The sequence below is a fragment of the Periplaneta americana genome, chromosome 3 (genome assembly GCF_040183065.1).
Source record: "Periplaneta americana isolate PAMFEO1 chromosome 3, P.americana_PAMFEO1_priV1, whole genome shotgun sequence".
NCBI classification, from domain to species: Eukaryota; Metazoa; Arthropoda; class Insecta; order Blattodea; family Blattidae; genus Periplaneta; species Periplaneta americana.
Window position 1 is genome coordinate 149,601,239 of NC_091119.1, and position 12,016 is coordinate 149,613,254.

Below are 12,016 nucleotides of genomic sequence, written 5' to 3' on the forward strand. Positions count from 1 at the left end.
GTCAATTCATATCGATCTTTAGTTGTATAATCTGAATATGCCTTCGAAATTGCTGTATCACATAAGGTTTTTGTGATATTTTAGATTTTATATAGGATTTTTTTATATTTTTATGTTTTTTGTGTTCTCATTTTTTCGGGGAAATTGTATAATAAATTAATAGCTATGCTGGGTTACACTGTATGTGGATGTGATATACAGTGGAATAAGTTTCCTAAAGAATATGTTTCCATAGTGACTGGTCTACTGGATAACTACAAGAATATGGTATGTAAAATGTCGGTGAAAATTCATTTTTTACACTTGCACCCTGACTTTTTCCAACGAACTGTGGTGCCTGTAGCGATGAACAGGGTAAATGTTTTAACCAAGACATTCTTACATGGAGTGCCATTACCACGGTCACTGGAACTCTTCAATGATGAGTGATTAGTGATTACTGTTTGTTTCTTTTTAGGGAGAGGGCTGGATGAGACAGTGTACAAAAGAAAAGCAGTGTCATCCCATTTTGCTGAAGGAAATTGTCATTATACATTGTAAATAATAAGATCATGGATTAGTGTGAATTATTCTAGTGCTTTTGTTGGTTTATATGAATTTTTTAATGTAACCACGAAAACTTTCGTGGGTCCTGAGTGTTATGTTATGTTTATATTTAAAATGGTAAATGTTCGCGAATATTGTATTACTATCTTTATGTTAGTGGTGTGTATCTACAAAATGTGAAGTGATACAAAGAAACGGATTTTTCCATTGATTTCAGCACCACAAAATTAGGTAAAACGACCCATTTACAAACCAGATACAGGTAAAAGGTTTAAAAAGCTTCAATTTGTTGACTAGTGTATCAATGAGATGGAAATGTGCTTCGTCAGACATCCAAAAAATGTCAATAAAAGTCTTCAGTCTTCACTTTCAATCATGAGATTTAAAATTTCCTCACAAAACACTTTTCAGTTGAGAATATTGCTACGTTTTAATCGATGTACCACTTGAATTCTGTATGGATGAATATGTAATGAATTTTGTATATGTATGAAAATATAAGTCGAATGAGCAGATGGGACGGGATCATGGCGTCATAAATTAAAATTACGAAATTCACGCCTAGTAGCCTCAAAAGTGTTGTTGTTCTTGTAAAGCTTTTAACTGCACGTTGTGCACCTCTCCACATTTCCAGGCTGACTAAATGATACTGTATGTATATTGGCAACAGAATGTGCACGCAGTTTATCGCCCCTCAATTGTGATATGAGAGATATACGTTCCTTAAAATCGCCTGTTCCTCTGCCAGACCCTGTATTTCTTGGTGGTAAACAGTAAAGGTTACAAAATACAATACAAAATGCTTACTGTCTATATACATATTTATCAAACTATTAGCATTAAATAATAAAAATTATTATAAATATATTTTTATTGGCTATTGGTTTAAAGTATGCAGCAATGTAATTCCTCCAACATGTTTAAAAAAAAAAAAAGTGTTTCTCTCAGCATGTCTAGGTGCTACAGCTCCAAACATGTGAAATGATGTTCTTACTTCTAGGGGTGCTCAAGTTCTTATATTTTGTGAGATTTATACTTTGTGAAGTTATCAAGATCTTCCCATGTCTCAGTCTAAATTACCGACAAGCATCAAGGAACAAAAAGCAAACACAGCTTCAAGAAGAAACTAAGATCCTTTCTATTGAAACATTATACTGTATATTTTTTTATTCTATTAGGGTTAACATCCGTCCAGCAATAGGAGGACATGTCCACTTTTTTAATCATTTTATCCTGTCCTGCAGACATTTAAAAAAAAATTTGAAATGTTCGGCATTTGGCATTTCAACTAGAATTAATATGAATATTGAATAATGTGCGATATTATGCATAGAATATCCAAACAAATGGTGAAAACCTATGAAAGAATTTAACTGCTTTCAATAGTTGAAGCTGGAGCACATTAAAAAAAAAAAAACATAAAATGTGATGACCTATCGACATGCACTGAATTCTTACACATTAAAAATGTCACTATCCATGATTCTAAGCTATTTTATCAATTTTATTCTTCAATGTACAAAGATATGCCAATCAAGTTAATTTGGACAAAGATTTAAGTTTAGATAAACAACGGTGCAAATTCTTCAATTCCAATAGTTCTACGAGCACTGAAACTTTCTCAGAACTCTTAAAAATATGTAAATTCTATTTATTTATCCCAAATCACAATGGAAGTGCTGAGAGAGTATTTTTCCCTAATATCTGCTCAATGGACAAAAGAACGAAATCGCATGCTAATGGAGACAGTCAGAGGTATCATCATGGTGAAATATAATTTCAACGACATGTTCTGTGAACAGTTCCATAGTTATTTGTTACAAGATATAAGTTAGTACCTTCAGGCTCTTGTGCACAAAATGGGCTCCACCGATAAGTAGGGTACAGATGTAATACTGATCCAGCAACTAATGAGAAAACTGACTAAGGTAGGCCATTGTTTTTATCTTTAATTTTGTTCATACCAATTTTTAAAAAGTCCTCCTTTTTCAGCAATGTCCTCTTATCTTAGATTCCATGTCCTCCTATAGAATTTCTTCTCATGGTAACCCTATATTCTATAGATGAATTCTTATAAAATATATAACATATATTTTGTTTTGACATGTCCTATATCATTTTACATGATCTACTGGATGAATAAAGTTATCTACCTAGATTACATTAAAACAGTCTACCAATTTCTACCTCACTTTATTCATTAAACGAGTTTATGAAAGCTTTCATACAACAACAAAAGGAATAAAACTTTACAGAAATATGTTTCCAGTTCAACCACACCCAATACAACTGCAGAGAAAAATCACTTTAGTGTTAGTTATCATGCAACAATTATAAGAACTCTCAGCGCATTTAGTTTTTTATATTAAGCATGCACAGTTTATTAAACTGGCAGTACCAGTATTCATCTTTCTATAACAAAATAAAGAATTTAACACAAAATAACTTACTGTTTTAAGAACTCAAATCCATGAACACAAACTAGGATGTTGCCGTATGCATCTACTTTGAGCAAATTCCCATATAAGGTATCGAACCAAAGGCCTCTGAAAAAAATTAAATACGTCATACTTAGCAAGTGGCAAACTATTATTCTTTACTATCTTTTTTTAACAGTTTCATTTTTCAAATGAGTCACTACAAGGCGAAACACAAGCTACGACCTTGAAAAGGTTTGCTTTTGTTGAGGAAACAGCTTTTCTCCCCCTTTTGTGCAGCTGAAGTCCATGACTTTCCTTATCGAGTTACTTTCTAAGTCTTATCACTAGGCCTATGTATTACTGTAATTACTGAACGGGTATCGTGTCAAGAGAACGAGTTAATATCGTACATTTCTCAACACAGAATTGCATAACTCAAATTTCGAACAATTTAGAATGGTAGTGTAAACAAAAATTAAATAATTTAGATTTATACCTATTAGGAGCATTATATACTATTACAACAAAATTATACAATAATTACAATATTCTGCATGAGTCCAACCATATTACAAGAATCTGAAACAGACGAAAATAAGTTGGTTGATATTACTGTTCAAATTCAAAATTACAGGCAAATGCAATGCATGTTAAATCTCCAACTAACCTGACAGGAAATGATGGGTCATACTCAAATTCCATTATTTCTTGTGGGTAACCCAAAGAAACGAGCCTCTCTTTCACCAAGTTGAAACCTAGTCTCTCATATTGTGGTGACTTGTATTCTGAAAAAGGAAAATAAGATCGTACATGAGGGGGGTGTAACAGCTATTTAAACATTGTTACTAGTAATCAGTTTTATAAATTCTAACTTATTTGCATTTTATGTGCAAGACAATATTTCAAATAATAAACAGGTCAACTAGGTATGTGGGAAAAACTTTCATTATGTTACTCGTAAATATTAGTATTATTTCATGATTCGAAAATTCAACACTAGAAAGAATCAAGCAATAATGTCCATCACTATGACATTTATTTGTACGAAAAGCATCTATGAAGCTTTGGTGGCAGATCAACTTTTTTTCTAGCTCCCATATAACATTAATGCGTTAACTACTCAGAAGAAAAATAAAAAAAGCAAATAAACATTCAAGATAATTATATATTGGGCAACTTTACATGACATATATTAAACATTTTTCTAATTTTAATATAAAATTAATCTGTTAAATATGGATGCACTGGCGAGATTATATAGCAATATCTTTTCAGAATCACACTAAAAAGAAAATGCAAATAAACATTCAGGATGATTACACATCGGGTAACTTTACATGGCATGTATTAATCCAGTCATGTCAACTGATGCCCATAGGCGCAAGCGCGCGCTTTAGAGCCTGAGCGCTTTACAGCGGAAAAGAAAGAGACAGACGAGTGAGGTAATATATGCCGCTTGGTCGAGCTATATACAGGGATGACCAGCACTGATTCAATGGATAAAGGGAAGAGAACTTATTAAAACTGTATCCATGTTAATTTTTAGATTTGTCTGAGAAGTATAAGTGCATTATAAGAATGAAAGTTTTAATTTTAATGCTCATTTTTCATAAGTTATTCAAAAGGAATATTTCCTAAAAATTTTTACAGACAAGTGAAATTTTCAGATATGTTTATTTAGTAGCCTTACAGGTACTGAAACAATGTTTTCGTAAATCTAATTATCGTAAAAGCGTATTATTGAAGATAGTGCATTGAAAATTTTGAAAATATTCGCATGGAAAATGTTTGTAAGGAAATGAATTAACAAAGCAACTACTGTTACATCATAAACAGAAGATATGTCCCCATGTGTTGGTAGGTCATAGCTTTAGCAGAATTCGAGAAAATAATTTAATATTCTGATGATAGGAAGTTGCGCACCAATATAGCATAAGAGTTTTGTTATGTAATATTAGTTACAGTTAAAACATATACCTAGGTAACTTTGATTTGTACTATAATATTGTTTTGATTAGTTTATTGACTACTTTTATAAGGCTAAAGATACCATCAATATCAACAATTTATTATGTCAAACTCAATCTCTTTCTTTGGGATATCACTTTCTTTATAAATGATGTGTTTCATTCTCTTAGTAAAGAATAGTTGTACTACTATGAAATTTATGTGAATATTCCTTCTTAACTCTTTATTTTGTTATTAACGTTTAAAACACAACTGCAATATTAAAAGATTGGTGTCAGTACTTTTGTTTTACAGATAATATAATATAATCTCATACAGAAAGAAGCCATATAAAAATAACGACATAAAATTTCACGTTCCGTTTGAAGTTTGTACACCACTGTTTTCTTAATCCAAAAGGCTGCTTATTCATACACATAATCCTTCCTCCTTCCATACCTAGCGCTTGATGCCCTCGCACGAAGTCAAGGTCAGAAAAAAATGCGCTTGCTTTGACATCACTGTATTAATCAATCACTCATGTGGTAGGTAGGCTATCAGCAGTTCACAATTTAAAAATTAATTTCCGTTATTGAGCTGTCGATTTCTTTTTATCTTTGCATTCGTTAAGTTCATCATTTATTTTATAAAATACTTTCTATAAACAGAGATTGCCTCTGTGGTTTATTTACTGTTGTCTTAAGTCGCTGAACTTTCACGATAACCTACCACCTTTATCTTATGCTAGATTATATAAGAGTGAAGCTTTGTCCTCATAGTCTCCTCCGCCTCTTCCAGACGAATAAGAATTTAAATGCTACATCATAATATGGAAAGAAATACATTTATCAAGTCATCTCCCTGTCTTACATCACACACAGTGAGTGACGCTTCATGTTACGCAAGTTAGAGGGCTGCAAATACCCTCACAACGGCAAAGCAGGTAACTGACAGATTTGCTCATGCTTATTCACTGCCTACAATTACATGACGCATTTCACGAAAAAAACATGACGTCACACGACATCAAACATTTAAGTATACCGCAACATCGATTATGCCTGTTCGTGTGTGAAGTCTTATTATTAAAAAGAACGAAATGTACACGCGTTATCACAGAGTAATTGGAAAGTTGTCATGAAAATACATAAATTTAACGGTAATCGAATTTCTATACTTATTTACTTACAAATGGCTTTTAAGGAACCCGGGGGTTCATTGCCGCCCTCACATAAGCCCGCCATCCCTATCCTGAGCAAGATTAATCCAGTCTCTACCATCATATCCATTTTTATATTAGGCCTATACTCTCATCTACGTTTCGGCCTCTCCAAATGTATTTTTCCCCCCGGTCTCCCAACTAACACTTTATATGCTTTTCTGGATTCGTCCATACGTGCTATATGTCCTGCCCATCTCAAACGTCTCAATTTAATATTCCTCATTATGTCAGGTAAAGAATACAATGCATGCAGTTCTGCATTGTGTAACTTTCCCATTTTCCTGTAACTTTATCCCTCTTAGCCCCAAATATTTTCCTGAGCACCTTATTCTCGAGATCTCCAGGATAAGCAAAAGTGGTGAAAACTACCAACACATAATAGAAAAAGTCTGCATTCACTCGTAAGTACCATTAAAAAAATGGTTTCATACAATGCCCTGACACTGACCAACTGCCATTACCTCAATATGTTATTTCGATGGTGTTCGGATAAAGGAGGTTAAGTCATTTTTTGTTCAAATGGAGTTTTGTTCCCAAGGTGAATACACAAGTTAAATTCTACAAGTGGGTGTGCAAAGAAACAAGCTATAGTCCCGTCGCTCTAATTTCCGGCAGCCAATCGCGTTGCAGGTCGGCTACATTTAAACGTGTGCGTCTTGTGATTCGCTTATGAAGACGTTATTCATTTCTTAAGGATACTTAATATAATCGCCCGCCATTTTGGCTCTTTCGTTGGCGTTCGCAGAAATCACACGAAGACGTTATTTGCCGCTCAATTATTTGCTGAATTACAGTGAGTTTGATTTATTATCATAGAAGCTACGACATGATAATGTTTAACGGTGTGGCAAATAGATTCCTCGTATGGTAGCTCGGCAACGAAAGAACAAAAGTGGCGAATGATACTACCTACCTAGACTTTATAGAGCCTTCACTTCCTAAGACGTAAGCAAAGAGGAGGAGTCACGCCGGGAATAACAGCGTCGCGACTATAATACTAGTATTGGATGTGTTTTGTGTAGAAGGTTATTTGCAATTAAGTGCCCTAAGTTTAATTTTCCATTTATCTCAAAACTCATTGTTATGACTTTATCTCCCTTTACTCATACACCAGCGATTTGTGCTACTGTTCTGAGAAATGAAGCTATGAAGCCAACGCGACTTTCTCGAGATTTCAACACAAAACATTTCGATTTATCCGTAAAATATACCTATACACTTAAAAGAAAACTATTTCCCCAAGTTTAAACAACTGATACTCTTTGAAGTCTTAAGAGTATGTACACCATACTTAATTATTAATACTTATTTTAGTTAAACGTTTATGAAGTTTAAAAAAATTGGAAAAGTATTTACGAGTAAATTTGTTGGGACCGGGCACTCGTCTTCTAGAAAACGAATTTACGGTGCCGTGGTCTCTGAAAGATTGAGAACTGCTCTACAATCTAGACCACGCAGCCACCGCAGTGCTTATTGCAGTCTTAATACTTGATACGAGCCAGAGAAAACGACACTTAAAGGCCAACAGTAACATTCTGATAACCTGTTTTCAAAGCCACCTAATATCTTAGATAGCAGGTGCGGTACACGTGGTAGATTGTGCTTACTAACGTGTAGGTCAGTAAAATAGCGACGATTTCAAGAGAGGTGAAAATAATGAAAACGAGGTTCAGTGATGAACGACATTTCAGATTTTTATCAAGGAATCATGGATGTGAGTCTCAGTGCATGTTACACAGGAAAATGCACATTTGTAATAAAATCAGTACGGTACAGTACTAAAGCACTGTCCTCCTTCCGAAATTCCATTCCATTCCATTTTATGACGTGTTCCACGATGGCAATACTTTCACGAAGCTGAATTAAATGCAGACATAAGTTTAGAAGTAAATACGTTTTTATTTATTTATTTATTTATTTATTTATTCTGGTAGAATGAAGGCCATAAGGCCTTCTCTTCCACACTACCAGAAATGAAATACATAATGAAACAATGACAAAAATAGTAGTCATACATTTTACGTTTAAACGGGGAAAAAAAAATATGTTAAGTTAAAATATAACTTTGATATAACACTTTTATAAAAAAGCTTAGTTGCTTTTAACACTATTACATAATCTATAAATATTTCACTAAACGTTTATAGATGGAATTTATTTTAAAAATATCAATCTTATTATCGTTATTTTTGTGTTTCCCAGAGGAAAATTTTAACGCACCCGCTTAAACATTTATACTGTTCATTGCAATTAAAGCGCTCTCTAGAACAAGAACTTAACTAAAAAAATCTTTAAGTTTATATACATTGCATAAAGTATTAATTTTACATCCGGTATAACAGCATTGCGCAGAACGACATTCACATATTTCTATAGAGCACTGTGGTTCTTGGAGATAAATAATAATAATAATAATAATAATAATAATAATAATAATAATAATAATAATAATAATAATAATAATAATAATAAGCATTTCATGCGTTATTAAGAATTCAATATACGCTCGAAACGAAAAAAACGGCCTAAAGTATGTTAAGTTGTTATTCCAAAAACGCCTGAATTGGAAAATTGTTTTTATTAATGTAGACAATTCTTTAGGCTTAAAAAATTTGTGTAACTATACTCCGTTCACAATGTCTTCACACTGCAATCATAGCTGTGACGGTGCAAGTGGTATGGATAAGTTTTTTAAAAGTATGTTTTAAACAGGTTGTATTAATAAATAAGTAAACTCTTTTTCGAAGCCTTCTACTGCACATGAAATGCAAGATATTAAATTGAAAACATAACCAGAAGTTAATTAAATAATACTGTTATAAGTTTCTCGGAGGTGAAACTGGAGACAATAAACAAATGATTGGGTAAACTTATCTCTTCATTAAGAAAACGACGAATCATTAATAGTATTATTGACTGTTTTTTGACGCTGTATCGTACATATTACGATACATCCGAAAATTCTTATTTTTTTTATTTGATTGTTTCAAGTACTGTAATCAATTAAATACTTTCTGTATACAGTAACCCACACATAGCTACTTAAACATTCGATGCCAGCCGGTCATTCTAGATTGTACGTATTTTCTTCTTTTACTGTGAAATTAAAATTTTGTGCGTCTCAGCGAACCAAAAAGCTTTAAGAAGTGATTTTGAATTAGAAAGTATCTATGGACTTCACCTAATTTTTCCCCCCAGTTGTATTTTCAAATACAATTAGAGACTTGTAAAAATTTCTTTATAACATTACATGCACTTTCAACAAAAAATGGCACGACATTTTTCGCATGTACGAGTACTATATTCATCAGGGTTAAACCACAGTCTAGTCATGAAGCTCAATACGTAGTAAATATGCATCCATAGATAGTTGCTAACCACTAGGATCGCTACTATCGCCTCATTACAGACAATGCGAAATAGTACCTGCACAGTCTATTGTTTCTAGCACCCTCACAACTCAAGCTTCGTGACTGTATATACTAGACTGTGGTTAAACTGAGATCGCTATCGGAAATGATGTTGATGCCCAGCGTCGTATCGACCTCATATCGCTATATGCCCAGCGTCGTATCGACCTCATATCACTATGTCCAGAGGAAGTCCAGATAGTCTTCGGTAAAGGCATAACGAGGATTGTCATACTGGAAAGAGCTAGTTTCAGATATCTAGTCAGAAATCAGCGTCCTAAAAAATATACTGGAGAAAACGGGTTATCTTCAGCCAATCCAATAGCAGCAATTGTATTCACCATGAATTCTGCTTACATGAACTCAACACCAAGGTGATTCAAGAGAAACAGTAAATATTTTTAGGGGTGAGTAAAAAAAAAGTTCATATAGAATATGTGTTGAATTTTCGACAGGTGTAGACAGCTGCACGAGTGTTACTCGTAAAAAGTCTTAGAAATGGAATGAAGTAACGACAAATGGCTACGTATTATTTAACTACGTACAAAGGAATAGTCCCTGTCGCTCTTCTGAGGGAAGCACAGTTAATTATGGGTATAGAGAAACAGCTGTTTCTAGTTTCCTTGGCTACAAGAATGGCCATGTCCTTCCAGCATGACGAAGCCCTTGTACATTTTAACCGACAGGTGACACGTCATCTAAACCTCACATTCCCCGAATGATGAATCGGCCGTGGTGGTCACATACATTGGTCACCAAGTTCCCCAGACTTTACTCCTGTCGATCTCTGTCTGTGGGAATTATGAACAGTGCTGTCGTCATAAAAGAAGACCTCAGAAGATCAACACTTCCTGTTGTCAACAGAGCGGAAAAATGCACTGAATTGTTGAAATGCATTTATACCATATAAATACGCAATAAATGTAATAATTAAGTCATTTCTCTTTCTTTCCTGCCACTTGTAACGCTTCTTATGCGTAACATTCAAACACCTGTATCTTCACACTCATTGAAAATTGGACACATGTTTATATATGAACATTTTACTCAGAGCAGTCCATATTAGCATCCCCTAAAATATTTATTATTCCTCCTGAATCACCCTGTAGAAGTAGGATCAACGAAGAGGAAAATCATTCCATTGGTTGAGATCTCAAGTTCATGTGTTTGTTTTCAAGGTGGAAGACGGCGCACTACTCTCACGAGTGTTCGCTTAATTGCGCGGGTCGCGATAGTCAAAAATAGCCAAGTCGTGTGTTTACTTGAAAAAACATTTTTCACAGCAGTGCGTCGGTGTAAACAACTGTCGAGGTTAATGTAGCATGCTCATCCACTACACGTAACAACAGTCTTGGTCCGCAGTAGGTACCTTTCCTTTAAGACCTCGTGATGGAATAAAGGAAACTAGAACATCAACAACTTCGCTATCATACTTCTAAATCTACTTATTCGTAATAATAAGTAGTGTCTAGAATCAGTGTTGCCAGTAATACAAAAATTTCCAACTAAAAACTCAGTCAAAAATAATTAATAATAATCATGCGTTGAACAACTAGAATTAATTTCTTCCGTAATTATCATCCAAATAACATTAAATCTAATAAATAATTAAATATATTTAGTTAGTTCTCCTAAAAACCAATAGTTAGCAAGTAGGCCTAAGTCATCACATTCATCAGTGACTTCCACAGATTGAGGTAACAGAGCTGTAGCAGCTCAAACTGCAGTGGAATTTGCAATTGGTTGTAATTTGTATGTCTCAGTATATTGTTTCTGTTTCTTTATCGATGCAGGGAGTTCACAATTATGGCAACACTGATTTTTTTTTTCTATGTACACCAGCACGGATTCCCAAAACTCCATTCGCCACGTTTGTACTCATTTTGAGTCTAGCTTTTGTTTCAGCATGATTCAACTGACTAAAAATTCTTTCGACTTCCGAATTAGACCAAGAAAGAACCAACCTCAGCATTACAAATTATGCTTCTTTAACTGGATTTGTAGCCACCGGCGTAGCTCAGTCGGCTGAGGCGCTTGCCTGCCGATCCGGAGTTGCGTTCGGGCGTGGATTCGTTTCCTGCTTGGGCTGATTACCTGGTTGGGTTTTTTCCGAGGTTTTCCCCAACCATAAGGCGAATGCCAGGTAATCTATGGCGAATCCTCGGCTTCATCTCGCCAAATATCATCTCGCTGTCACCAATCCCATCGACGCTATAAAACCTCGTAGTTGATACAGCGTCTTTAAATAATTAACCAAGTAAAAAACTGGATTTGTGCCACTGGCATCCATGATAATAAAATACCTCACACCAAAAACTAACAGAATTGTTATTTAAAGGCAACACACACACACACACACACGCACGCACGCACGCACACACGCACGCACGCACGCACACACACACACACACAAACAGATTTCAACTAGACAACATTTTAAAATGCCTATCTTTCCCATTAGCAACTAAATG

The 12,016-nt window shown here is 34.4% G+C and overlaps 1 protein-coding gene across 6 annotated transcripts in view; it reads right to left on the reverse strand.

The window, feature by feature from the left end:
- Nucleotides 1–12,016, reverse strand: part of Nt5b (5' nucleotidase B) — a 186,625-nt gene that overhangs the window by 18,756 nt on the left and 155,853 nt on the right. For all 6 annotated transcript variants that reach the window (XM_069821770.1, XM_069821769.1, XM_069821771.1 and 3 more), the window contains 2 exons: nt 3,634–3,751; nt 2,997–3,092 (listed from right to left, as the gene is read on the reverse strand). In XM_069821770.1, the coding sequence (XP_069677871.1) occupies nt 2,997–3,092; nt 3,634–3,751 (214 nt within the window). The remainder of the gene's footprint in view (nt 1–2,996; nt 3,093–3,633; nt 3,752–12,016) is intronic.